Source organism: Ordospora colligata (assembly GCF_000803265.1).
Source record: "Ordospora colligata OC4 chromosome Unknown contig_01, whole genome shotgun sequence".
Lineage (NCBI taxonomy): Eukaryota > Fungi > Microsporidia > Ordosporidae > Ordospora > Ordospora colligata.
The window spans coordinates 262,550-288,873 of NW_014575407.1; the positions used below are offsets into that span (position 1 = coordinate 262,550).

At 38.6% G+C, this 26,324-nt stretch overlaps 22 protein-coding genes across 22 annotated transcripts; 11 read left to right on the forward strand and 11 right to left on the reverse strand.

Annotated features, from left to right (window-relative positions):
* Positions 1-71: 71 nt before the first annotated feature.
* Positions 72-1,964, reverse strand: M896_012270 (acetyl-CoA synthetase; the record flags this gene model as incomplete). Its single annotated transcript, XM_014709127.1, has 1 exon — positions 72-1,964. The coding sequence occupies one exon, from the start codon at positions 1,962-1,964 to the stop codon at positions 72-74; it is 1,893 nt and encodes a 630-aa protein (XP_014564613.1).
* Positions 1,965-2,065: 101 nt separating this feature from the next.
* Positions 2,066-3,799, reverse strand: M896_012280 (putative DNA mismatch repair protein; the record flags this gene model as incomplete). Its single annotated transcript, XM_014709128.1, has 1 exon — positions 2,066-3,799. The coding sequence occupies one exon, from the start codon at positions 3,797-3,799 to the stop codon at positions 2,066-2,068; it is 1,734 nt and encodes a 577-aa protein (XP_014564614.1).
* A 111-nt stretch (positions 3,800-3,910) lies between these two features.
* On the forward strand, positions 3,911-4,585 carry M896_012290 (beta type-4 subunit of proteasome; the record flags this gene model as incomplete). The annotated part of the gene is made up of 1 exon (XM_014709129.1): positions 3,911-4,585. One exon carries the CDS (start codon positions 3,911-3,913, stop codon positions 4,583-4,585), a length of 675 nt encoding a protein of 224 aa, XP_014564615.1.
* A 269-nt stretch (positions 4,586-4,854) lies between these two features.
* On the forward strand, positions 4,855-5,259 carry M896_012300 (uncharacterized protein; the record flags this gene model as incomplete). Its single annotated transcript, XM_014709130.1, has 1 exon — positions 4,855-5,259. The coding sequence occupies one exon, from the start codon at positions 4,855-4,857 to the stop codon at positions 5,257-5,259; it is 405 nt and encodes a 134-aa protein (XP_014564616.1).
* Positions 5,246-5,536, reverse strand: M896_012310 (subunit Rpb11 of RNA polymerase II; the record flags this gene model as incomplete). The annotated part of the gene is made up of 1 exon (XM_014709131.1): positions 5,246-5,536. One exon carries the CDS (start codon positions 5,534-5,536, stop codon positions 5,246-5,248), a length of 291 nt encoding a protein of 96 aa, XP_014564617.1.
* Positions 5,537-5,637: 101 nt separating this feature from the next.
* M896_012320 (glycerol 3 phosphate dehydrogenase) lies at positions 5,638-6,675 on the forward strand (the record flags this gene model as incomplete). Its single annotated transcript, XM_014709132.1, has 1 exon — positions 5,638-6,675. The coding sequence occupies one exon, from the start codon at positions 5,638-5,640 to the stop codon at positions 6,673-6,675; it is 1,038 nt and encodes a 345-aa protein (XP_014564618.1).
* Positions 6,676-6,918: 243 nt separating this feature from the next.
* Positions 6,919-7,680, forward strand: M896_012330 (phosphomannomutase; the record flags this gene model as incomplete). Its single annotated transcript, XM_014709133.1, has 1 exon — positions 6,919-7,680. The coding sequence occupies one exon, from the start codon at positions 6,919-6,921 to the stop codon at positions 7,678-7,680; it is 762 nt and encodes a 253-aa protein (XP_014564619.1).
* A 144-nt stretch (positions 7,681-7,824) lies between these two features.
* M896_012340 (ribosomal protein S3AE) lies at positions 7,825-8,566 on the reverse strand (the record flags this gene model as incomplete). Its single annotated transcript, XM_014709134.1, has 2 exons — positions 7,825-8,529; positions 8,564-8,566. 2 exons carry the CDS (start codon positions 8,564-8,566, stop codon positions 7,825-7,827), a joined length of 708 nt encoding a protein of 235 aa, XP_014564620.1.
* Positions 8,567-8,620: 54 nt separating this feature from the next.
* On the reverse strand, positions 8,621-10,150 carry M896_012350 (putative nitric-oxide synthase; the record flags this gene model as incomplete). Its single annotated transcript, XM_014709135.1, has 1 exon — positions 8,621-10,150. The coding sequence occupies one exon, from the start codon at positions 10,148-10,150 to the stop codon at positions 8,621-8,623; it is 1,530 nt and encodes a 509-aa protein (XP_014564621.1).
* Positions 10,151-10,243: 93 nt separating this feature from the next.
* M896_012360 (uncharacterized protein) lies at positions 10,244-10,597 on the forward strand (the record flags this gene model as incomplete). Its single annotated transcript, XM_014709136.1, has 1 exon — positions 10,244-10,597. The coding sequence occupies one exon, from the start codon at positions 10,244-10,246 to the stop codon at positions 10,595-10,597; it is 354 nt and encodes a 117-aa protein (XP_014564622.1).
* Positions 10,598-10,660: 63 nt separating this feature from the next.
* On the forward strand, positions 10,661-13,018 carry M896_012370 (WD40 domain-containing protein; the record flags this gene model as incomplete). The annotated part of the gene is made up of 1 exon (XM_014709137.1): positions 10,661-13,018. One exon carries the CDS (start codon positions 10,661-10,663, stop codon positions 13,016-13,018), a length of 2,358 nt encoding a protein of 785 aa, XP_014564623.1.
* A 130-nt stretch (positions 13,019-13,148) lies between these two features.
* M896_012380 (uncharacterized protein) lies at positions 13,149-14,390 on the forward strand (the record flags this gene model as incomplete). The annotated part of the gene is made up of 1 exon (XM_014709138.1): positions 13,149-14,390. The coding sequence occupies one exon, from the start codon at positions 13,149-13,151 to the stop codon at positions 14,388-14,390; it is 1,242 nt and encodes a 413-aa protein (XP_014564624.1).
* Positions 14,391-14,474: 84 nt separating this feature from the next.
* M896_012390 (uncharacterized protein) lies at positions 14,475-14,846 on the reverse strand (the record flags this gene model as incomplete). Its single annotated transcript, XM_014709139.1, has 1 exon — positions 14,475-14,846. One exon carries the CDS (start codon positions 14,844-14,846, stop codon positions 14,475-14,477), a length of 372 nt encoding a protein of 123 aa, XP_014564625.1.
* A 160-nt stretch (positions 14,847-15,006) lies between these two features.
* M896_012400 (uncharacterized protein) lies at positions 15,007-17,190 on the reverse strand (the record flags this gene model as incomplete). Its single annotated transcript, XM_014709140.1, has 1 exon — positions 15,007-17,190. The coding sequence occupies one exon, from the start codon at positions 17,188-17,190 to the stop codon at positions 15,007-15,009; it is 2,184 nt and encodes a 727-aa protein (XP_014564626.1).
* Positions 17,191-17,334: 144 nt separating this feature from the next.
* Positions 17,335-17,514, forward strand: M896_012410 (protein phosphatase inhibitor; the record flags this gene model as incomplete). The annotated part of the gene is made up of 1 exon (XM_014709141.1): positions 17,335-17,514. The coding sequence occupies one exon, from the start codon at positions 17,335-17,337 to the stop codon at positions 17,512-17,514; it is 180 nt and encodes a 59-aa protein (XP_014564627.1).
* Positions 17,515-17,757: 243 nt separating this feature from the next.
* On the forward strand, positions 17,758-19,233 carry M896_012420 (uncharacterized protein; the record flags this gene model as incomplete). Its single annotated transcript, XM_014709142.1, has 1 exon — positions 17,758-19,233. The coding sequence occupies one exon, from the start codon at positions 17,758-17,760 to the stop codon at positions 19,231-19,233; it is 1,476 nt and encodes a 491-aa protein (XP_014564628.1).
* Positions 19,234-19,454: 221 nt separating this feature from the next.
* On the reverse strand, positions 19,455-20,249 carry M896_012430 (uncharacterized protein; the record flags this gene model as incomplete). The annotated part of the gene is made up of 1 exon (XM_014709143.1): positions 19,455-20,249. One exon carries the CDS (start codon positions 20,247-20,249, stop codon positions 19,455-19,457), a length of 795 nt encoding a protein of 264 aa, XP_014564629.1.
* Positions 20,250-20,617: 368 nt separating this feature from the next.
* M896_012440 (uncharacterized protein) lies at positions 20,618-21,616 on the reverse strand (the record flags this gene model as incomplete). Its single annotated transcript, XM_014709144.1, has 1 exon — positions 20,618-21,616. The coding sequence occupies one exon, from the start codon at positions 21,614-21,616 to the stop codon at positions 20,618-20,620; it is 999 nt and encodes a 332-aa protein (XP_014564630.1).
* Positions 21,617-21,924: 308 nt separating this feature from the next.
* Positions 21,925-23,736, reverse strand: M896_012450 (uncharacterized protein; the record flags this gene model as incomplete). Its single annotated transcript, XM_014709145.1, has 1 exon — positions 21,925-23,736. One exon carries the CDS (start codon positions 23,734-23,736, stop codon positions 21,925-21,927), a length of 1,812 nt encoding a protein of 603 aa, XP_014564631.1.
* A 230-nt stretch (positions 23,737-23,966) lies between these two features.
* On the reverse strand, positions 23,967-24,815 carry M896_012460 (uncharacterized protein; the record flags this gene model as incomplete). Its single annotated transcript, XM_014709146.1, has 1 exon — positions 23,967-24,815. The coding sequence occupies one exon, from the start codon at positions 24,813-24,815 to the stop codon at positions 23,967-23,969; it is 849 nt and encodes a 282-aa protein (XP_014564632.1).
* Positions 24,816-25,035: 220 nt separating this feature from the next.
* On the forward strand, positions 25,036-25,497 carry M896_012470 (uncharacterized protein; the record flags this gene model as incomplete). Its single annotated transcript, XM_014709147.1, has 1 exon — positions 25,036-25,497. The coding sequence occupies one exon, from the start codon at positions 25,036-25,038 to the stop codon at positions 25,495-25,497; it is 462 nt and encodes a 153-aa protein (XP_014564633.1).
* Positions 25,498-25,586: 89 nt separating this feature from the next.
* Positions 25,587-26,273, forward strand: M896_012480 (putative Sar1 GTPase; the record flags this gene model as incomplete). The annotated part of the gene is made up of 1 exon (XM_014709148.1): positions 25,587-26,273. One exon carries the CDS (start codon positions 25,587-25,589, stop codon positions 26,271-26,273), a length of 687 nt encoding a protein of 228 aa, XP_014564634.1.
* Between the last annotated feature and the right edge of the window lie 51 nt (positions 26,274-26,324).

Genomic DNA, 26,324 nt, shown 5'->3' on the forward strand with positions numbered 1-26,324 from the left:
ACAGATATACCCTTCAAATTATCCATCGCTATATCATTCTGTAACACCTAAGCTATAATTAACTCTTTAATTTACTCCGAAAGCATTAAATTCTTCAGGTCCTCAATCGCACTTGGATTGATACAAGTAGAAACATCTCCTATCGGCTCATCTACTAAAATCGCCCTGAGAACCCTTCTCATAATCTTTCCAGTGGCTGTCTTTGGAATCTCCTTGCACACAAAAATGCTCTTTGGATTTATAAACCTTCCAACTTTGCATCTCAGTGTTGCTCTCAACGACTTTCTTGCCTCTTCTTGACAAATCTGCTTATCTTTCAATACTACAAAGAAACAAAGTGCTTGCCCGGTTATTTCATCATCTTCTGCAACAACTGCAGATTCAGCCACACACGGATCCATACATGCTGCATTCTCCATCTCAGCAGTGCTTATCCGATGTCCAGACACATTTATTACATCATCGGCCCTTCCCATAATCCATACATGTCCTTCAGAATCCTTGTATCCTTCATCTCCAGTAAAGTAAAATCCATTATAGCAAAAATACCCATTCCTGAACCTTTCAAAATCACCAAGAATTCCCCTTGCTATGCTTGGCCAAGACATTCGGAGAAGGACATGTCCTAGCTCCTTAGGTCCTGCTTCTCTAACATTCATTTGGCCAGACGACGTCGTTGCAATCAAAACATCCTGCCCAAAGAATGGAAGGCACGCACATCCAGGCTTTTTATCCACCACATATGGAATCGGCGCAATAAGCACTCCTCCAGACTCTGTCTGCCAATAAGTGTCCACCACCGGACAGTTATTAAAATTCGCACTAAACCATGTATATGCCTTTCTATTGATAGGCTCTCCAACAGAACCAAGTATTCTCAAGCTCGACAAGTTGCAGTTATGCTGCATAGTATTTGTAGAAAAATACTTCCTAAGTGTTCGAATCACGGTGGGCGCCGTATACAACTGAGTTATCTTATGCTTATCAACCATCTCAAACAGTCTATAGTACGATGGATACACAGGAGTGCCTCCAAACACAACCGTAGTCACTCCATTAGAAAGCGGCCCGTATATCACATATGTATGTCCAGTTATCCACCCAATATCTGCTGTACATGCAAACACATCGTCTTCTCTCAGGTCAAAACAAACCTTAGATGTAAGCGTTGCATATAATAGATAGCCTGCAGTTGTATGAATAATTCCCTTTGGCCTTCCTGTACTTCCACTAGTGTACAAGTAGAACATTCGATCCTCTGCACCAACAGAAACGCACGGGACATACTCCACACTTTGATTCATCATATCAGACCAAATAATCACCTTACTTTCTACACCTCTTAACTCATTCATTATTTCTTCCCTTTTATAGTGCACATCAAACACAAGTGCTGGAATCGGCTTTCTACAAAGCACATCCTTTGCAGTCTCAAGAAAGCCTATAACTGAGGACGACCTCTCAAATGCATCCTGCACTATCAGAAACTTGGCGTTTGAATCCTCCAGACGAAGTGCAACACTATCGGCGCTAAATCCTCCAAATATCACATTGTGAACCAATCCAAGACGTGCACATGCCAGTGCTGAAAAAACTGCCTGAGGTGACATCGCCATGTGTATTGCAACCGTATCTCCTTTGCAAAGCCCCTCATTCTTCATCACAGTGGATATCTTCATAACCTCATCAAGAACCTCTCTATAAGTGTAGGATACAGAATTACCATCATTTCCATTGTATATAATTGCAGTCTTATTCGGATTTCGTTCTACATGTCTATCAATGCAGTTGTAGCATGCATTAAGCATCCCATCTTCAAACCACTTTGAATCCTCAAAAATACCTCCGTGTACCTTGCTGAACATCTTGTCCCACTTTAAACACTTCTCTGCCTGTTCCCTCCAGAAGCCCTCATTATCCTCTATAGACCTGGCATATAGTGTCTCATAGCTCTCTCTATCCATTTTGAGGGCTCGTTCATTTGATATTTAATATCTCTATAAGCACGTGACATTTCATTAACTGTATATTATTTCCTTCTTCTTAGCACTCAACATACTTTACCTTAACATCTCTCAAAGTTTTTGTAGAGCTCTTTAAGCGTAACAACCAGTCCAAAACATTCAAGTGCCGCTTTTGTTCCTTTTATTTCCCTTTTCATGCAATTAAATAATTTTTGATTCATCTCTGCTTCAGAGTATATCGCAGACAACTTTTCAATCACGCCTGCCAAGGTCTCATACTCAGGTCCCTCTTCAACACTGAAATCACTCCATAGGCTATGGTAATCCACACACACTCCAGAAATCTCAGGCAAACTCACAATTGCATCATCAGTTATTATTATGCAGAAATAGTCATCGAGCATCATCTTCATTCTGTCTGCAATCACCGTGCTTATAGGAATGCTAACGCTCCTTCGTCTGAAATTTCCGAACCCATTTACAAGTGCTTGCCAGAAATACTCCTTCAAAAGATGCTTTGATTTGCAGTTCAATAACGCAGTGTTATATTGTACAAGCACAGTATTCTTGTCTTTAACGCCAACATAGAATAACATCTTGAAAAAATCGGTATCAACATCAACAATCTCTTTCATCATCTTAGAAAGCGATTCGAGCATAAATGACCTTATATCTATCATGCATTCATCCTCAAAGCACTCGTCAATAGATTGAGACATTGGATCCGCATAAACCTTAGAAACACTGCTTTGACTGCTTCCTAACGAGTGTCTTATCTCTCTAGGTACGTGATCGCTTATTCTCAATGCATTTGAAATGCATGTGCATATCTCACCTATTATCGAGTCCTCATCATCAAGCATTACCTCTTTCTTGCAAGGATGAACATTCACGTCCACTTTGCTTTTATCGGCTTCCACCTCTATGTACACAAGCGGATGATAATCCTCAGAAATCATCTTCTTATAAACTTTAAAAACAGCTTCCTTCATCTTCCTACTCGATACCAGCCTTCCATTCACAAACAGAACAAACATACTCTTTCTATGCACTTCGCTTTCTTCAGAAAAAATAACAAGGTACTTGTCTCCAGTCCTGTGCGCTAATCTTTCTTTAATTTTACACATGCTCTGCAGTATGGCCAATTTTGAGTTTATTATCGATCTGCTCCAGCGAAGATTGGTGCTTTCATGATACAAGCCATTATCAACAATCCAATTTCCTTTGCTTCTATAACTTATATTCATGAATTCTTGGGACTTTCCTGCAACAATCAGTGTAAACAATACACCAATGTTGAATATAGAATACCCTCGTAAAAGCCACATCATCTCCTTCACCTCATCCTTGTGCTTCAGAAAATGTTTTCCCCTGAGCTTATTGTTGTAGAAAATATTTTTGATTTCAATGCATGTTCCATCGTTCATTCCTACTGCTCTGATTGACACCATTTCTGTATCATTGTAGGCTGCTTCATATCCAACATCTGATTGCTTCTTCTTGCTGCGCACTTTCACTTTAGAGCATCTACTTATTGAAGATAATGCTTCTCCACGGAATCCATACGAGCACAATGAAAAAAGTTCATCCTCACTTGTGATCTTCGATGTGCAGTACTGCTTGCATAACATTCCAAAATCATTCTCGTTTATTCCTTCGCCATTATCCTCAATAGCAAGAGACAGTCCATCTTGCTCTAACCTGACTGTGATATGCGTGCTGTGTGCATCTAGCGAATTCTCAATTGTTTCCTTCAAGATTGCAAGCGGCCTTGTGATCACTTCTCCAGCTGATATCCTTGCTATTACATCATCTGGAAGTTTCCTTATTGTCATAAAGCTAAGGGCATATGCGAATGAAGATGTGTGTTATGCAGCCTCCATTGCTAGAAATATTCATAAACACTTTACAATCGATTGAGTGTAAACATTCGCAATACCCCAGGAATGAGGAACTTTGTTACAGGCACCACAGTTGTTTCTCTCAGGTACAGGGACGGAGTTATTATGGGGGCAGACACAAAAGGATCGTATGGCCGGCTTGCAAAGTACACGGGGCTGCAAAGAATATTCAAGATGGGAGACCAAACACTCATAGGAGTTTCAGGAGAAATAAGCGATATGCAGTACTTGAAGAAGGCACTAGAGACACTTACTGAAGAGGATCCGAGAAGAATCGATGCTTATGGCTACTACAAGATGACACAAAGAATAATGTACTCTGCCAGAAGCAGGATGAGTCCATTGAACCTGAGTGTTTGTGTTGGGGGCGTTGATTCAGTATGCACTGCTGAAGGGCTGAATAATCAAAAGACACTTGGATGCGTAGACCATCTTGGAAACTTCTATTTTTCAAATGTGGTGTGCACAGGAATAGGAGCACATCTTGTTCTTCCACTTTTAAGGAGTAAGGTGGATGGAAGAGAGGACGAGATAACACGAGAAGAGGGCATAAGCCTGGTTGAGGAAGCAATGAGGATTCTTTTTTACAGGGACTGCGGTGCATCTAATGAGATACAGGTAGGATATGCAGATGCACAAGACGCTCATATTTCTGATGCCTACCGAATACAAACGAATTGGGATATTGCCTTGAGAGAGGACGAGATTGTGATTGAATAAACCGAGGCTGATGCTATATTCTCTTGCTACTGAAGTTTTTTATTTTATGACTCAAATGATTATGCTATGAATAAAGAATGTGTTTAGTAAATGATTATTTTATGAATAGTTGCATAAAAAACAATCAAGTAATGGTATTAATCAAGTGATGATATTATGCCTCAAAGATCTCTAATTGATATATGTGTTGCTAATGATTGATTAAGTCTCTAATTGATATATGCATACTAATGATTGAACTTGGAAATAACTGACGGGTGATTGCCCAGATGTTTCAAGAATCTATTGAAATGAAAATGATTGGAGATTCGAAGATGCCTGTATGCATGAATGGTGTATACAAACTTTTTGCAAGAGAATCTGGCATTATTCAAGCAAGGCATGGAGCAAAGATACCTACTGGGTTCATGATGAAGATGCAGAAGTCGTACTTTGCAAAAATCCAGCCATCAAGAATAAGAACATTTGGTGGCGTGATTGACAGCGACTATAGAGGAGAGATATGTGTGCTTGCATTCAACAGCATGAATACGGACTTTGAATATGCAGCGGGAGACGAAGTTGCAGAAATGATGATCCTCAGAATTGTAACACCTGAAATAAAAAAATTTTATTCTTGTTTTTGTGATTGCAAAGCTAATGTAATGGCTTGCGCAATAGCTACAACTCCTTGAGCTGATATATCAGTGAGGCAGTATCTTCTTCTATTTTTCTGAGTGTATCTAACAATAGATTCTTCACTGGATATTCCCGTTCTGCTGTGATTCTCAGAAGCAAGTGGCTGTCTGTAGGATGATCTATCTTATATGCACTAAACAAACATCTTTTATCCTCAAGGAGTCTTTCAGACAGCATACTCCCAAGCGTGTGTGTTTCATTGTATATCTTGAGCTCTACAGTGTTGCGTGTGCTTCCCACATAGCTCATCAGCACTTTGCTTTGATCTGACATTCCGAAGGGTAAAAAGAGTTGAAACATGCATGATGTGCAGACTCATCTCTGCATTGTGCGAGGTATTTTACAAAACCTTCAACCCCAAACAAACAGCATACATGTCGAAGAAGGTGTCTATCATAGGAAACGGAAACTGGGGAACAACAATTGGAAGGCTGATAGCAATCAACACGATGGAAAGCAGCATATTCAGCAATGAAGTCAGGATGTGGGGATGCCACGAAGAGTTTGAAGGGAGGGTTCTGAACGAAATAATCAACAGCGATAATATAAACCCAAAGTATCTGCCTGGAATACATCTGCCTGAGAATCTGAAGGCAGAGAGTGATCTTTACAATCTTGCAGACTCCGATATACTTGTTTTTGCATTGCCCCATCAATATATCGATGTAATTGCGCCTCTAAAAGGTCTTGTAAAAAGTAGCTGCATTGGAGTGTCTCTGACCAAGGGATTCATAGGTACTGAGGATGGATATATAGATCTGGTGAGTAGAGTGATACATAAAATGTTGGATATAAGTGTGAGTGTGGTGATGGGAGCCAATATTGCAAATCAGGTCGCAAGAGATATGATAAGTGAGGCGACATTGGGATGTATTGATGATGAAGCAGCAGATGTTATATATAAGCTGTTCAATAGCTACACATATCGAGTGACTAGAATAAAGGATGTGTATGGAGTGGAGATATCTGGGGCACTGAAGAATGTAGTTGCGATGGCATATGGGTTTGCAGAAGGACTGGGATACTGTAGCAACACAAAAGTAGCGATATTCAGGAGTGGACTTGCAGAGATGAGAAAGTTTTTCAAGTTTTTCTATCCGATGGCCACTATTGAGTCGTTGTTCCAGTCTTCAGGGATAGGCGATCTGCTTGTGTCATGTATGGAAGGCAGGAACTACAGCTGTGCAAAGATAATGGCTGAAAAGAGACTGAAACTGAATGAAGCAGAGGGAACGATGTGCTATACGAAGCTGCAGGGGCCTGGAACTGCTTTTGTTGTCTTCAATTATCTAAAGAAGCAGAACAGAGTTGATGATTTCCCACTTATGAGCACTGTTTACAGGATATGTTACGAAGGCAACGCGTATGATGCAATTCTAGAGTGTATTTCTTCAGAGTCCATAGAAAAGTGAAGAATAGCACTGCGGTACTCTGGATAATTAAAACAATTGAAGTTGTAGATACTTAATGTTCTGTGGCATTGGTCTATTATAAGCATCATGATTGATTATGCATGTATCTTTTGTTTTTATGCATCAATCCTGAGATGCATTGACATTTATTGGTATATTGTTGTGTTTGGTTGGATATTGTAAGTATTCTGGATTAGTGCATTTGAAACATTGTATAATAAAACAGAGTTGATGGAGCAGTGTATGGGCAAGGACCTGAAGACGATTTTTTTGTTTGATGTGGATGGAACACTTTCTGAATCCAGAGCCAAGATATCTAAGAAGATGTTGGATATGCTCAAGTCATTAAGAAACAAGGTGTACATTGGATTTGTCGGCGGATCTGATCTTGATAAGCAGAAGGAGCAAATCGGAGAAGACGTCCTTGACATATTCGACTATGGTTTTCCAGAGAATGGAGTGAGCTTCTACAAGAACGGAGCATTATCATCACAGAAGAAGATTATCGATGTGATTGGAGAGGATTTTTACAAGGAGTTTGTGAATTTTGTGCTTGAATACCTGAGCAAGATGGATATTCCAATCAAAAGAGGAACATTCATTGAATATCGCAACTCAATGATCAACATCAGCCCTATTGGAAGAAATTGCAGCAGAGAAGAGAGAAATGCATTCTTTGATCTTGATAAGAAAGAAGGCCACAGGCAAAAGATGGTTGAAGCAATGCAATCACGATTCAAAAATGGAAAACTTGTATTTTCAATAGGTGGACAGATATCGATCGATTGCTTCCCCGCTGGCTGGGATAAGACATACTGCCTACAACACATCAATGGAGAAGGCATCAGCAACATCTACTTCTTTGGAGACATGATCATGAAGGGAGGGAATGACTATGAAATATACAGCCACAAGGATGTCCATGGAACAGGAGTGAAGTCTCCAGAAGACACATATGAAAAAGTGAAGCAGAAGCTAAAAGAGTTGAATCTTGGGGATATGTAGAAATACATATGGGTGGCAATTGCAATTCAGGCACAATCTGCAGTAAGTAAATAAAGTGTTTCTTTCAAATAGGCATTATCAGTATAGTATCGTGATGATCTTATACATCCCGAGCTTGACAAATATTATTAAAGACGAATGCGTTTAATTCTTCATTTCAACCGCATCCTGATTGGCTGATGCTTGATAGCTCTTGATTGTCTTGACCTTCCTGACACAGCAGCTCTGAAGTGGGAAAATCTCACTTCCCAACTCCTCAATCCTCTTGCCAATAGTTTCGTTCGAAAGCTTCTTCATAATCTTCTGCACATCCATTCCAGAGAGCTCCTCAGTGATCACATCAACCATCACCTTCCTGATCCTCTTCTCTTCAGAGCTCTTTGTGTAGCAGGTCTTCTTGATGTAATTCTGAGTTCTCTTCGTAATTGCCATCGCAAACACTCTGAATATACTTCCATCCTTTGCAACAATATCCTTTTCTGCCTCAATCAGTGAGTGCCATTTCTTGATCATTGCCTTCTGCTTGTCTGAAGTTATCTCCATTCCATCAAAAAATCCTATGCATTCATTTCCTTTGATGTCTCCAACCTTGAACAAAAACTTCCTATGTGCATCACTGTTGTTTCCTGTAAGATCCGCTTGGTTCACATCGTATCTTCTGCCAAGCATGTTCAAGTATGAATTCTTTCCTGCTGACTTCGTCATCAGTGTCTTTCCATTCACATTGTTTGAGAAAATCGTCGGTGATCTCAGCAAGTACCACTCCTTCCTCAAAAAAGCATCCTGGCTAACCTTCTTTGTCTTTCCTCTCTTGTTTGCTTGTACATAAGATCCAGGTGGTTGTATTGCCTATAAATTAGCTTCTCTTAAAGTCCTCACTTACCATTCTAGGGGTAATGCAAATTTTTTACTTTGTCGCTCCTTCATCTTCAAAAGCACACTACCATGTCTCCGATTGAAAAGAAATCTTTTTCCCATACACCTCTTGAAGCATCTGCTCAACCACCTTGTTAAGTCTTGAATTTCCACTCACAAAAACAAGGTACTCATCAATCCCATCAACTGGGTTCTTCTTAAACACATCCTGTATGTAAACCCCATCGTCTCTAGATGCTGCGCAGAACAACTTCACATTCTGCTTATTCCACTCATCACAGTATAGAAAGTCTTTATCCCGGTGTCTGAATCCATAAAACACCACAATCTCCTTGTTCTTGAACTCATTGATACACGTCCTTGCAAGCGTTATTCCTGCACCTGTGCATAAAAACAGCAGCTTTTTAGATTCAAAATATAGATTGCTTCTGCCAATACCCACTTTAACCTTATCACCAACTGCCAATCTCAAAAGATACTCGGAGCAAATGCTTCTGCGAGGATCTGCAATTGACGTGTAGTATTCTACGATTGCCACAGTAATGTGATACTTCCCATCTACTCTTGCAACTGAAAAAAACCTTGGATATATCGTTGGCACGAAGTCTATGAGAAACCTGATATCTACCCTTACCTTGAATTCCTTTAGAACTTCAAAAGTTGTCCTTCGGGGCTTATGCACATAGCTGTAGTACAAGTCGTAACTATTTGCTATTTCATCAATCTTTTGAAGGTGCTCCTCGCTATATTGCTTTCCCACTAGAAAGTGTTTAAGCTCAAAAAAGAATATCTGTCTTGGTGGTGAATTAAAGTCTACTGTGTTCTTGATAATGTACTCTACGTCTATTCCTGCATAATCTTCGCTTTTAATTTGATTGTATTGCATGAACTCAGTATAATTATAATTTGTTGGAAGAAAAGATATGCAATCCCCTGGACAGAAATCCTTATATTCAGGAATGTCAAATACAAACTCAACTATTTTTTGATGATGGTCGCTCGAAGTCAATGTGCTCTTCTCAATCAATATTGTATCATATTCCTCAGGCACTGAATGTTCCATGCTAATTCGGAACTCAGATTTGAGTGTGTGTAAACACTCAACTAGTTCCTTAGCCCAGGGCCTGAGATCAGTTAGAAAACCATCTTTGTCCTGTGCATTTCCTTCTCCTCTTCGAATGATCGGTGTTGCACCTAACATTACAAGTCGATTGAACAGTCTTTTTGAGCAGTAGTTGAACTTTTCATATGTAGAGCTTCCCAGTCCAAATACAGCGAATTTTAGGTGTGATAGGATACCATCTGGAAGGTCATCTCTTGATAAAAATGCCCAGAACCTAGACATGTTGAAAGGTTCTCCTCCGTCGCCGTGCGTTGAACACACAAATACTACAATGTTTGTATCAAGAAGTCTTTCTATACCAAACTCGTCTATTGATTGAACAATACATTGTGTTTTACTTTCTTTACCTGATGTAAAGCTCTCCAGATCATATATTGTGCGTTCGCTATATCCATGCACAGCCGCCCTCTCAAGAAGTCTGCACACATACCTTGAGGTTCCTGTCTGTGAGCCATAGAGAATTGGAATCATCAGGGCATATTGTTTACAGTCTGTTTGCTGTCATTGTAATACAAGCATTGTGATCTTGTATGCATAAAGCAAATGGGTCACAGGGTTCAAATGATGGAGCCTACGGACATATACGAATTCTATACAAATAAGGCGATTATGCATTTGAAGTCAACAGAAATAATGCATCATGCATCTTACATATGCAGTATAAATGCACGCACTGCAGTGTTTGACTTTTGTGGAAAGATGCCTGAGTTCTGGAAGATGTTTGCTGCCGTTGAAAAGGAGATGTTTGTAGTTTTTGACACTTCACAGAGCCATGAGGAGATTAAACAGATCTGCAATGAATGTGAGATAGTTTATATTCTTGAGGATGAATGCATGGCTGACAAGAATGTTTTTTTCGGCAGTGAAAGTGTTATTTTTTTGCTGTACAATAGATTCCGGTTTGTCTGCTGTGTTTAGGATTGCATTTATGCGAAGTAGCGAAAGTGGTAGATAAATAATTTTAGCCCATTTGAGCAAACGATGAAGGCGCATTTTTCTCTGAAGAGGCAATTGAGACCGATACTTACACATGGGACGCCAAGAATACAAGACAGGCGTTTATATACACAGTGTAATGGATCTATAATTGAGACCGACATGGATACCTTTGAGGTTATCAGGGATATTCCATTTGAACGCGTCAGCTGCTTTGATGTACAAGAAGGAATGCTAGTAGTGTGTAATGAAAGCATAAAAGTATATGATCTTGCACGTGGAGAGGTAAAGGATACGGTTTGCACATCTAAGGCAGAAGTATGTGCGATGTATATTGATGTCATTGAAGGAATTGGATCACAGAGCGAAAGGATCATGGTGGTTGTTGGGAGGATAGATGGTAGTGTTTCAAAAGTTGATGTGGGAAATAAAAAGGTGGTGTGGTCATATAGAATGGCAAATATCATATTTATGCTTGGGAAGGCTGGTGATGTAATTTATTCGTTGGATTGCAATGAGATGTGGATAAGCAATGATGGAAAGATACAGAGGAAGTGTGAAGAGCCGGAAATAATTGGAGTTGCATACAACAAAGGAATTTTGTACAGTGTTACAAGGCAAGGGATACTGACGAAGTGGGAAAATGTACCTAAGAGAGTGGATTTAGGAATTGAATGTGATAGGATGGCAGGAGATGAGAAGCATGTATATGTTTGCAAGGGGATGAGTATGTATGTATATGATTATGATGGGAAGTTTAAAATTAAGCGAGATATTTTGACCGGTGAGGATGATGGAGAAGCGAGATGCTCAAAGCTCAGAGGAGAAGAAATGAGCTTAGACGATGACAGTGGAATGCATATGACACCATCGAGCTCTATGAATGTAAATGGATTTTATGAAGAAAGTGAAGACTGTTATGAGGACGAGAGTGGCTCTGAGGAAGGAAATAAAACAAGACACGAGGTAAAGAAAATAAAGACGACATATGATATGAGGGATAGTGTGGAAGGAGAAAGTGATGATGAGGATGGCATGGCAATTGAAAGTATAGGGAAAGGTGTGATTGTTAGTAGTGAGCAGGAGATATTTTTTGTCGATGATGAAATGAAAACAATTGCAAGTGTAATTGGAAACAATGATGAAATAACGGACCTGAAGCAATGGAATGACGTATTGTTTGTCGCAACAAACAGTGGACGACTTAGATATGCAGTTGTGGATGAGCGTAGTGGAGAATATGCGTTTTGTGCGGAGATTGTTGTAGCACACCAGGATGCAATAATATCATTGTCTGTTTATGGTGACTTTCTTATGAGTGTGTCGAAGGACAAGACGGCGATTTTGTGGCATATTGAGCCTGAATTTAATAGCAACAAAACTAACAAGACGGTTAACTTGCGAAGGATGAAGACACTGAGAAACAGTTTGAGTGAGCTTAATGGATGCTGCTTGGGAAGCAATATTTTTGTGATTGTAGGAAGTGATCAAATTCTTCAGATATGGGATTATAAGGAAAATGTATATGTGGGAAAGATTCATGACAAGGAGATAAATGGAGTTGCGATGAATGAACAAAGAAGATTGATAGCGACATGCTCACAGGATAAGACCGCGAAGATTTTAGATTTTGAAGGAAGAGTTCTTCATGTGTTGTTAGGACATACAAAGGGGATTTGGAGCGTAAGCTTTGGACAAGGCTTGATTGCAACATGCTCTGCAGATAGCACAATAAGGCTTTGGGAGATGGATACGTTTTCTTGTGTAGGGACTCTTAGTGGACATAAAAGCGGGGTGTTAAAGGGAGTGTTTTGCATTAATGGTGAGAAACTGATAACTAGTTGTGCAACAGGAGAGATTAAAGTGTGGGATATCAAGAAAAAGGTATGTGAGATGAATATTGGAGTACATCGAGATAAGGTGTGGGCAATGATGAGCACTACAAGGCTTATTAGTGGTGGAAATGGAGCTATTGCGTTTTTTGAAGATGATTCGTTGAAAGTAGCGAATGAGGAATTAGAGAAAAAGAATCTAAAAGAGTCTCAGAGTATTGAAATAGAGAAATGCATACAAAACAACATGAACATAAGAGCGGTGGAGATACTGTTGAGCACTGACAATTACAGTCAGCTGTTTAAGGTACTTATTAGGTGCTATAGAGCAAAGGAAAGTGAGGTTTTTGATGTGATTGATGGGAAGCACAAGAAGCTCTTTGAAGCGATATTGAAACAGGGAACATTTAAGAACAGTGCGACAATCCATTGGCTTATTGAAGAAGGTCTCCGAAGGAAATGGAGCATAAGTAAAGAGTTAATAAACAAGATGTATCTGCTTACAGAGAAGCACTCGCTGTTGATTGATGAGATATACTCGCATCTTCTTGGATTTACTGCTCTGAGGTAAAGATAAAGATTGGGCAGCATAATAAAAAGTTGATACTATTATGCGATATCATTCGAAATGAAACAAGCTGCAAACGACAGTGTGACAATGTTTCATGTTTCTTTTATTACTGAGCGAATAATACAAACACATGGAAGGAGTACTATGCCAGTCGGGAAAAGTCTTTAGTGATGCATACAGAATAATGGGAGCGTCGCCCTTAGTACCTGTATTTTTGTCTCTGACATACCTCACGAGGAACATTAGCAGTGAGTATTATGCATACAGTGTGATTGCATCTGGCATCCTGTTAGGACTTTCGATATACGTAGTTGGATATGTGAAAGAAAAGCGGAATGAGGAGCAGGTAAGTACACTAGGAGATATGTCGAGGGGCGTGTCTAAAATGCTATCTGATGCAGCTGAGGCGATTGTGGTTCTTTCGAAGTATATTGTGCTGCTTATTACTGTGGATGTGTTCATTAACACGCTTTTTGTGCGATTTCCGTTTATGGAGGAAATACGAAGCTCGATTTCCATATATAGGGTTCTTTTTGGACTAGGACTGGCACTTGTGAGTCTAATGATATATGTTATGTCTACGTTTTTCAGGAAGACGTTTCTTGCGGTATCTGCAGCAGCAATGCTGGTTATGGCAATCATGCTGGGAGTGTGCTATTTATTGGGTGTAAATTCTGCTTTCCACAGGCAAGATAGTGCGAAAGACGACTCGCTATCGTCGTTTTTCTGGATCACTGCAATTGCATTGTACACGATGGAGTTTGTGTCTGGAGGAGTGAAAGTGGTGAATGAGTCAAGACACAGGGAGCTGAATAAGTACGTAGCAATCGCAAGTGCATCGATGGTATCTGCAATACTTCTTATATTTGTGTATGCTGCTGAGTGGATGAGGTCTACAAACAACTCTCTGGATATCTTGAAACTTGTGTTTCTGAAATCATCTAAGCTTAACAACTATCTAAAGGAACATACAATTGACAAGTACTGCATTACATCAAGCATAATGTGCATATGTATACCTGTTGCATGTGTGGCGATCTTTGCAATACAGTTTGATGTATTTATTAGATCATTTAAGAAATTGGTGAATGCAGAGAATGACAATAAGATACTGCTGCTGTCTCTTGCAGTTCTTGGAATGATTTTCATACAAGTGCTGTTCAACGAAGTATTTGGTACATTCCACTTCTATTTGGCACTTGTGGTTGTTGGAATAACACCACTGTTGGCATACCATCCGTACATCTGCTATATTGTCACATCGAAGAAGATAACGCTTTTTACAGCAGTTAGCGTTCTTGCAATAATATTTATATGTGGAGTTCTTGTGGGAACGACAAAGACACTGATAGATATGGCTCAAATAAGCTAATCAGCAGCTGATAATTTTCAGATAATATCGATTAAAGCTTTTAATCAATAAAGTAAAGTGTTGTTGCGAGATTTTCAGGCACATCTATCTTGTGTCCAATCTTCTATATCCCCCACCTGCTGCACCTCCTCTTTTTGATGCTCCACAATTTGGACAATTATTTGTCTCATATGTGGTAGCAACATCACAATTGGTACATCTGTGATCGCCAATGTTTCCTAGATCTCTTCCACATGCTACACATGCAAGATAAGGATCACTTCGTCCGCATGGAAGACACGGAATGAAACAAAGATGACACCTGTAGCTATACCTTCTGTATTCAGAATCTGCCATATTTCCACAGTGAGAGCAGATAATTCTTTTTGGGGCTGCTGGATATCCTTCTGGCTTATCTATCTTCTTTGACTTTGTTCTGCAGCCAACGATCAAAAAGCACAAATTTCCACAGCACATTAAAGAAACGTACTTTTTACTAAATATACTTTTCAACTCAGGGATAGACAAGTTGCAAATGGCTGGTCAGCAATAGGTGAATAACAATTACAACAAGATTTGATTGATTGTTCAAAAGCTTCATGCATCAATTACACTCAATGACATATCGTTGCATCAATCATTTTCTTGCAATGTTATCCAGCATTGCTCTATTCAGTTGTCCTGTCTTTAGGATCATGCCTGCATTTCTTCGAAGCTTGTCGAGCTCAGGCCTTTTGATGTTATTCGATCCAAAATATAGCACAATAAAACCTAGCCATTTGACTGCCACTAGACAATGCATCGAATTTTCGATCATCTTTGAAACAACTCCTCTCAGCACTTCAGCCAAGGACTCTTCAAGATGCTTTACAACTCCTTCTATCCTCTCAATAGGACAAGAAAGCACAACCTCTTGTATGATCTCATATTGATTCAGTCTCAGTGATCCAATCATAGCTTTCAAATACTCTTCGTTCTCAATATACAAGCGTATTGACTCTGGAGTCAGTGAGATGTCCATCCTGATTGGAATAAACTTCACAGAAGACACTTCATACATACTGATCCCATCACGTGTTAGTACATAAAACATCCTTTGGCTCTCACTGTGTATTATCTTCAAAACCTCAATAATCTTTGTCTTATCAAAAGACGTATCTGCTTCCTTACCAAGCACGTCTTTGTAATTTTCCCATTCTCTATTCTGTGAAACACGCATCTCTTGGACAACATCTCCAGTGTCAACAGCTACGATCTTCATCGTGTTTGACTCTCCCCCACATATCACAAATCTATTGTCCAACGAAAACTCCACACACTCCACCGGTTTTTCACTGATAAAAATCTCGTTTCTCTTACGTGCCTTTAGAGATATCTTAACCGATCTTTCATAATCAAAATGCTCATCATATATCGTAATCTCGCCAATTGCACTTACACACATCTTTCCGTCTCTTACACAAAGCCCAGTAATTGTCTTTCCAACATCAAGATCAGTAACTATCTGATTATACACATCCCACTTCTTTACAACATTGTCGTATGATGCAGAGTACAATGAGCTTCTGTTCCACACCATCTGAGTTATAGGCCCTTCGTGCCCTTTCAACACATCAATCTCTTTGCTCCTCTGTAAATCAACCACTCTTATTGAGTAGTCATCAAAGTTCGCAACAAACAGCAAAAGACCGTCTTCGCTAACCTCAGTGCTGCACACTCGCATCTCCACTTGAAATGACCTATAACATGTGCCATTCTTTATATCCCAGACAGACACCCGTCCATCAATGCATACACTCAACACAGAACTATTCAAAATATGTACACTAAATATACCATGTGTCATGCTTGGATCCTCAAGTGTATTCGTGCATCTTTGCTCATCATACAGCCTGATTTTTTTGTCTGAGCATCCTGTGGCAATTATGTTTTTCTTTGTATCCATTGATACTATCTTAGGAAGATCCAACTCAAAAAGAAAGGCATTGATCACCAGGTCGTAGATAGCAACAAACTTTGGCCCCCTTACTGCAATACAAGACCCAAATAGAGAAATGCTTGATATCTTATGAAGGACTGTTGCATGATGAATAAGGTCAACTCCCTTGTACACAAGTAGATTTCCCTCCTTGTTAGAATCTAAAGAAACGGCTACAAACCCAGAATAGCTGCTTGATGCCAGTATTTTCGAATTAATATAAATTCTGTCTTTAAACTGCATTTTGTATCCATCTAACACATAATATAATATCACGCCTCCTTCACATACAACAGCTATTTCCTTCTTAGAGTCATCAATAACATGGATATCAATTGGGATTCCAATCGTGTTGCACACACGCACTGACTTGTTTTTGAGGATGTTGACCAGTCTTACTGTACAGTCTTTGCTTGCTGTCAACACTAAGCTGTTGTCAAGAAATCGTACGCACGTGATATCCAAGAAGTGCCCAAAATGCCTGGAATGCAGGTTGAATAGAGTGAACTTGGCTTCCTTGGGAACATGCCAGATCTCAAGTACTCTTGAACATCCTGCTGCAATAAACTGCTCATTTGCTTCTATGCAAGAAAATGATTTCTTGAGTGATCCTATGATTTTATCTTGATTGAACATGTACATTCTGTCCTTAGTGATAGTAAAAAGTCTTTTAGAGATTGAAAACCCAAGAATGGTTTCATTTGATCCACTGATTCTTTTGTACTTGCCGTCTTTTACCTTGAATAGGTGGTTACTTGATGCAAAGTAAAGATCACCGTCATAATAGACACCTTTTGCGTCTGACTCAGTTGGAATGACAGTTTTCAATCTGTACTCTCTCATCTGTGGGTAATTTTTTCTTCTTGAATCAAGAGTACGAATATATTACTATGATGGCATGCTGTGCCTAGCAGTTGTGATTTATATAAGAAGGGATTGTTATTCATGAGCATGCTGGTTTATGCACAAATCTGAGTATGCCCCAATATGACGAATGCTGTGACAGTAACCAAGATTAAGCTAAAGCTTGTGCGCAGGGACAGGCGTGTGAGTTGGGCTGATGATGTTGTAGATAATGAAGGACTTGGAAAGATGAAGAGTAATGTGTGTTGTATATTTTGCTCTAAAAACAAAGACAAGCATAAAAACAAATATGAGAGGTCATGATATAAGTAAGTTTATGTGTGGTGTATACTACAATCAAAGCCAATTATAGTCAAGCATAATGAATACACTGAGTATGTAGAGAGTTTACAAGCAGAGTGATTGTAATGTTTGCTGATTATAGGAGGTTAGAAGTTGATTATAGTTCATACTTGAATATTGGATTGGAACTAATTATTTTGTTGGCAATGAGTATAGCGCTGGAAATAACTGATAAACCCACTTTGGCTGAGCCCCTTTATACTGATGAAAGGATTGTCTGTCAATGATAGTTTTAGTACGAGGGAGGAGGCTGAGAAGGTGGTATTAAGCCATGCAGAACAGAATGGACTCGTTGTTGAGTTTGAAGGTGCCAACAAGTCGATTGTTGCTTGTTGTAGAGGAAAGGACGAGTTTGGATGTGAAGCGAAGATAGTCGCACAGCCAAGAAAAAAAGATGATTCATTTGTGGTGAAGAAGATTAAGCTGGTGCACAAATGTCCTTCTGTGACACAGAAGTATAACACTCCAGAAGAGATGGTTAGAGCGGAGATCCATAAGGCCATAGGCGGGCGAGGGGCAAAGATTGGTGAAATGGTGTGTATATTAGCAGAGATGGATATAAAGATGGGATATTTTTCTGTTTGGAAGGCAATGAGACAGGGTGGAGAGCTTGATAAGGAAAACAAGATGCAGGTGGAAATTATGCATGATAATAAAGCTGATGCTTTCAAGGGAGCGTTGAACGAGTTTTTACTTGAGTTTTGCGAGAAAAATCCCCATGCCCTTGCTAAATGCACAGATAATGTGTTTTTCTTCTCATATCCTGAGTATCTTGATACTTTAATTCCGGTAGTTGAGATAAGGGTATATAAAAGAACGGATGGATTTGCTGTTTTTGGGGTACTTCGAGATCCCACATGGATGCCTGTTGTGCATTCTTGCATTGTTTCTGAAGGTATGAGTAGGGAAGATACTATCAGATGCTTTATAGATTTTTTGCCTGGAGTATTTTTTCTTGTGGACTTTGACGTCAGTATTATTGGCATTTTGGAAGCGAAAGGCCGAGAGTATTTCATTAAGACAAGAGATATATGTAGGTTCTACCATAACAGAGGATGGTCTACAGAGGCAATTGAAAATGTGTGGAGTAAATGTAATAATGATACAGCATGCAATATGCCTGAGCTAGACGGATATGAAAAGAAAAGATATATAAAGAGATATTGCAATGTGGAGCTATTTGGGATGCAGAATACAGGGGAATGCGATGTTGATTTTATTGGGCTTGGGATGTTCAACCTGCAATACTTTGATTGCTTGAATGGAATTATGAAGCAGATTGGAGACAATATGAGGCTTAGGAAGAAAGCAATAAATCCAGTGGATAAGCATCCCTTTGGAAAGAATGTAGTGTATAGAATAGAGAAGAATATAGAGATGTGCAAGCTAATGGACAATGACGTGAGTGGTGTTGATTTGTCGAATCAAACATGCACATGTGGAAAGTTCCAGGAATTTCTTATTCCATGTGTACATGCATGTAGAAAGATAATTGAGTTGGAGCAGAATCCATACACATATGTTGGTGATGTGTACTCAAAGACACGTTTATTGAGGTTCAATGAAGTCATCCCTGTTGTAGATTTGCAAATAAAATGCCAACCGGATAGAAACCTGTTAAAGCGTGGCCCTGGAAGACCCAAAAAAATCCAGGTTCATGAACCTCAAATATTCAGTTGAACAAGCAAATAATAGATATATAAAAGCAGAATTTGTGAAGGAGTTATTTCAAGATATATAACATAAGCTTTACAGATATATAACTTTTACATTAAATTATTTTATTCTCTTAGTCCTAAATTTCACGTCATAAATAACGGATCTCAACATAAATCCATAGTTCACATATATTCATTGGATATTTTCTTTATATTATTCCAAAATACAATAGAAGCAATATTTTACTTAAAATCCGAAATAATTCGAGGAATAAGATTATTGGTTTCAAGCATCACAATTCGTATGAAGTTGTATATGCTAATCGGTGAATCGTCACCAACTCCCTTGATATTGATATCAATAGTTAGCAGATCCTTGCTTTTGCTAATCTTACTAAGGTGGTTCTTAGTAACATTGTCATTCATAAGATGATCAAAAAACGACTCATAACTTTTTGGATTCATACTTTCCTTGACCAAAATATACAAAAATGCCTTAGTGAGTATATCAATATTCTTGGCATCAATCTCCATAACATTCGAATCTTCATCGGCCTTACTGCTATCCTCAGTCTTAGACTCATCGTCTTCTTTTTCCCCTTCCTTCTGCATCCGCTCCTTTGCAATAAGCACACTCACTCTCTCAGATGTCAGTATCTCATCCATCACTTTTTTCAAATCCTGACTGGAGAAAATAATCTGCTTTGCTTTTGCAATAGCACCCTTGAAGCAATTGAATCCACGATTGTTAGAACTGTCAACCTCGCCTACAGACTCCATCTTCTCAGAATACATTCCTTCAAGTGTATTTCCATCAAAATCAATTATTGACTCAATTGCATCAAACACGTCCTTGTTCTCTATACCCTTCTTGACATCTCTAAACTTACCAAAATATTCAAAAAACACCTGACAATTGTGGCTTCTTTGCTGATACGCAGAGAAAATCCTCAAAAAGTACAGCGCTGTTAGAGTAAATGCCGCACCAAAAACTATACCTCCAATCGCATTTCTAAGCTTCTTGCCTGTACTACTCATCAGGGATTGGGGTTTTTAGTTGATTTATACTTTGATGCATGCCATAAATAGAATATTAAACACATCAAAAACATTCTGCATAACTATTGCACATTATGTTGCTTTTTATCTGCACTTATATATTTTCTTAGAATTCTTCTCAATTCGTTACAACGGACATCTTCATTACTTACTCAATTCGCAATATATTCATTCAGCCATTATTAAACTGACTTCATTCATATTTGATCTTCATAAAACATTATGCACAAATGCAGGTAAATAAATACACAAGAGCTTTTTATAGGTTTTGTATAACATAAAAATATCACAAATAATTTAAACTTCAAAAAGCTTTATTCCAATCTTTCGTAATATATATCACCAGTTTACTTAGCAGGCTTTTTAGCCTGAGCCGCATGCTGGAGTTGTTTAATACTATCGGTTAATGGAATACTTCCGGCACGCTCAGTCAATATTGCAGAGAATATAGACTCTGTTACATGCGGCGTCTTAAGCATACTCGCCATTTCTGAAGTTGCCACAAATATGTAATTTATCACTGAAGTGACCTTTGTTTTGGCATCCCCATATCTAACAGATATTTTAGATTCAGAAATACTCTTGATCTCAGAGCTCATGTTATTCAATACTGGCTCAAAGTACTTTTCTGTGCTATATCCGTTCTCAACATCCTCAAAGAACCTCATATCTGTTGGTAATCCAGTCAAATTAAACAGGTACTTAATAAGAACCTTTGCAAACAGCAAAGACTTCATATCGTTTGTCTCTTTAAGCTCTTCTTCAGCTGACTTTTTCTTGTCTTCAGGGAGATTTATATTATTTTCAGCTATCTCTTTCTTCTTGGCGTAGTATTCATTTCTAATTTGTTCATAAGGCGTCATTATGATCGATATGATATCATCAACCTTTACCTTCGAGTCTTCAAACAGAATACTCCTGGCATTGATCACTGCATCATTGATTCCATCAACAAACTTCTCATTAATGACAGTCAAGTCATTCTCCAAACTCTTGTATACCATCATTGCAGGACTGTTCACATCAGTATCTCCCTTCTTGAACTGCATCCAAATTGCATTAATTACTTTGAATACCATTACATGAGTAAGGTTCAAAGGTTCTTTCGGTGTATCCTTATCACCACTTGCAGGACTTGCATCCTTAATGGTTGTTGGATCAACGAAAGAGTATCTTGATACACTCTTGCTGATATTTTCAACATCCTTGTCAGAAAGCTTTCCTAGTGGATTAGACGGCAACATAAAAATGATCACTAGCAAAAGTACGATCGCAAACACCACGCTTCCGATTATAATATACAGCTTGTTGTTGTTCTTGGGCTCTCCTACATCTTGCTCTGCCATATTGTATGACCTGGTTTTTCATTGTATTTATACTTTTACACACAATTTCCTAGTTTGGCTCATTACTTAATCCACAAATACAAACGCTCAGTTTTCATTAAAGGAGAATATTTCTCCTAATATAGCTGCCAAGTATCCTAAGAGTAAACATTAAGCTCAAATTTACTTTATTAAGGAGTTATCAGCCATTGTGATTGGCTTGTTGTTATATTCTCCTTTATTAAACTGTTTATTAAGGAGATACAATCGTTATGTAACGACCAGTATTTAGAAAGCTTATAACAAAATAAAGCATGTATAAGCTACCATCAGTATTTGGAAAGCTTGTAACAAAACAAAACATACATACACAAGTAGGCTCTCAGGAGGCGATAAAACAACTTCATTTTTTTTTCTAGCGGTGAAAACGGAAGCTCCCTGCATGCAACAAAAAAGTTGAACGATTCAGAGTACTTGAGAAAAAAGCTCTTGCTTATATTTTCACAGTCAAGTGGATACAGAAGGTTGAAAGATAGAATTATACATATGCATATGCACTTGAGTTTCAGTCTCATCGTCAGATTTATTAGGATGCAAACAAATGTTCCTGTGGCAAGGAAAGTTAACGAAATCCAAATGTTGTTGAGAATATAGAAAACTGCAAGCACAGGAATCCATATCTTGAGAACCAGATATATGAAAATATGAAAGAAATATGTGCCTGGAGAGTATATCTTGTTGACATGGCAGTACATATGTGCCTTTTCTTCATTAATAACTGCGCTTCCACGGGTCAGAACCAACAGGTATATTCCAGTTGAGATTATCTTGTAATCTATCAGACTCCAGTTATGTGTCTTCATGTAAATAAATGACTCTATAAGCCATCTTATCAACGACTTAATCAGGTTGAATATAAGACGAGCCATGAGCAACAGCATTTGTTTCAAAATGCGATCTATTCTCAAATGTATCCTAGACAACAAATATCTAATTAAAACCTCTGCTTGACAAATATCAAACTTATCTAACCGTAAATAAGAACTAACCGGCTTATTCGATAATTGATTGATTATGGCGTATTTAAGCTTCAGTATCAAGAGAATGCACACTTGGATCGAGAATGAGAAAAACCCCCTTTTAAATCTTTTCCTCTTTTTCTCTTCAAGAACACATCTTCTGCGTGTCAACGCCAACGACGTGTTGATGCTCATGCTATACAACCAGTATGTGGATTGGTTCTCTATATTCGGTTTGCTTCCTATACCTTGCTCATCATCTATTTTTTTACAATTGCTTGTATTCCGAAAAAATATATGCTGATCTATGCATCCTAATTTATACACTACAAGATCATTACGACACATTTCATATACATTGCTTTTCTTAAGACATCTGGCATCATCTGCCATTCTGAAGTTAAATGCCCTATACGGTCTGAACGGCCTTCTAAACGAATCATATGCCAAATTAGCATTAATGGCTTCAAATCTCCGTATGCCTGCATTCGAATGGAAGTCAACACATTCCACTTCGTTTGTTTTAATAAAAACACATCCATCAAGACCAAACTCCATGAAGTACTCAGTTTCAACAAGAATAATAGATCGGTTGCTTACTGAGTAGCTCTTGAGAGCAGACAGATATTTTTTCTCAAGAGAGTATTTTGCCTGAAAGTCTCGCAAAATAATCACCTTCTGTGAGGAAGCTAAATTGATTGCAGTTTCCCATAATCTAGACTCAGATATAGATAATTCAGATATAGAAGTGTCCTGGAGCTCTGTAAGATCAAACATGTCCATGAGTTTTTCTGCATCTCGAAAGTTGATAAACTCAAGCGAGTGCCTTACACTTTCACTTGAGTAGAATACTTTGTATTGATTCATAATATCCTGCAGTTCGTCATAGCATATCTTATTTCCATTGTACAGTATGTCTCCATATATATTCAACATTTCATTATTATCTGTTAAAGAAAAATTTGTTAATGAGTCCAATATAATTCTTCTGATCGCATTCGACAACCCACCAATGCCATAGATTCCTTTTACAAATATTACCTGGTTGTTGCATAGGCATTTGCCATCTGCAATCATTTCAACACCTTCAATTGCCAATACGCTCCTTCCATCCTCTGCCATTCCAAGGCGTTAGGGTGCCTTTTAATGATTGTAAGTGCACGGCACCTTATTCAATGTAAATAGATTGTAAGTGCTACAAAACAACAACCATGCTTTAATTCATTATTCATTTACATCATTGTCCGATATTACCTTAATGAATGTTGTAGCATTCAACTGACTCGCTCATCATAATATACATATTTGTTCCATTAAGACACCTAGCAATCCAAACCTCATGTTACTCAAAACTAATAGGTGGTGCTGGTATGAAGATTCTTAGTAGAAACGCTGAATTTACCAATTGATGGATCAACAGGAATTTCATATGTAAGCTCCTTTGCTGGGCCTCTCTCAATGAACTGCTTGTAAAGAGTCCTCAGTGTGCCAAGATTATCAGGGACTATTTTTCCATATGCCTTATGAAGGAGTGCACGACCCTTTTGCTGGTTTATGAGTTCATCTTGATACTTTTTGATCAACTCTAGCTTTCTTTTTAGAAAGTCTTCGTGTCCCTTGAAACTCAAGAAGTTATTTGCAACATCAGCAACTGCGATGGTGTCCTTAACGAGCACCTGCGGATCTTGCAGAATGCCTGACACCAGCCTCTTTTCCTCTTCTCTCAATTGATTTGCCTCATTGATCTTTTTCTCAGCCATGATCCTTTTCTCCTCTGAACGAATCTTGTTGATCTTGAGCTCTGAAACTAAGCTATCAAGTTTTGCTTGCATTGCCTGCCTGTGTGCATGGTGAATTCCATCGTGTATAGAAAATATGTACTTTCCATTCCCATGGACATTCCTGATGAACTTAGAAGGAAATAAACGGATTCCAACATTCCTCTTATGAATTCTGTCAACAACATTAGGTATTGTGAATTTGTGAGAGTTGTGGTACCTGCCTCCATAGCTTGATTTCAGCATGTTCAGCACAGGAACTATATGATCTGTATATGCATACGAACCTAAATTTGTTCTGTATGGATTACTAATATCGTATCTGATCTCTTGGTGGGAAGCAAATGGGTTTTCATGAACTATTGTGGTCGTTCCTCTTATAACTGCAAAAAATCCAACTAGGCGCAGCATAAGCGGTTTCATGAGGAAAATGCGGGCCTTTATTTTTATACATGCTAGAGTAAAACGCATTGTTTCAATTTGTCGAGTTTGATCATGAACGCAATAGTCATATGCATTGATGATGGGATTGTTTTGGTTTGAAGTTGTGACTTTGAATAAACCAGTAATCATGCATTTCAATCAAGCATTTTCAGGTATCAAAAGGTCCGCATTATGATTTGAAACACAATGAAACCCTGGGATGGAAAGGGTGTTCCAGAGAATAAACGAGCTTCTGAAAAATCCCAGGCTGGAAGACTTGACTGCTGCTTTTGAAGACGACGGATACATAAGAATGAATAGAGTGTACATATCACCGTTTTCAATAAAACAGCTGTTGATAAAGTTGGTGGGGATGGGCCTGGTTTCATGGCAAATGAATTCAAACGGACTGTTTTTCCAGTTTAGAACATTCCGCCTGAAATTCCATGGATCAGTGAATGTAGTGATGAGACAGAGGATATTCTGTATAGAGATTGATTTTGATCCCAGTATTGATGGCGGAGCAGGCATTCCTGTGCTTAAGGAGCTCGAAAGCTATCTGAAAGGATGTGATGCACTTTTTTTCATGACTTATGCAATTGACATTGACAAAGAGATTCTCCAGAATCCTCTTTCGGAGAGCTTCGACTTTTTGCACAGGAAGAGCTTTGTGAAGAAGTAACGCGATGTATCTATTGCAGGGCAGTGTTTATATAAGTATATTCAGAAGGTTAAAACAAAAAAAAAGCACCCCTAGGGAAGTAAACAATAATGCTTGACAACATCAATGAATATTTTGGACTTGTGAAGAACAAGCTCTCAGAGGTATACGAGAAAATATTTCAGAACTTCATCAAATCGTTGTTTGGAAAGCCATCATCTATTCTTTTTCTTGGTATAGATAATGCAGGAAAGACTACACTAGTTAACAAGCTGAAGAGTAATTCTACTAGTGCATACATGCCTACTAAGCATCCGAACACATACCAGGTCGAGATTGGGAACCTCAAGGCGCAGGTTGTTGATCTTGGTGGACACTCAGCAGTCAGAATAGTGTGGAGGGAATACTTCTATAATTGTGATGGGATTGTGTTTATAGTTGATGTACATGATAACAAAAGGTTTAATGAGGTTAGAGAGGCATATAAAACGGTAAGGGAGATGGAAAAGAATGCACCGATTGTTGTTCTTATGAACAAGGTTGATTTGGTAAAGCATACGCCTGAGTCTGCAGAGCAGGACTATGAGTGGAATTCTGCCCTGAGAGAGGCAACAGGGATTGAGAATCAAGAAGATCCGGATGCAGGGCAGGCTGTGAAGATTTTTTATGTTAAGATGCTTAAGGATGATGGGGATTCAAATAGCATAACGGGACCTCTTGCAAGAGCCTTTAAGTGGTTAGAAACAATGATTACTTATAGTGGCAAGAAGCAATCTTCGTTGAATAAAACCTTATGATCTGTGAAGTGGCTGATATTGATATTATTGAACAATATTGTTTCATATGTG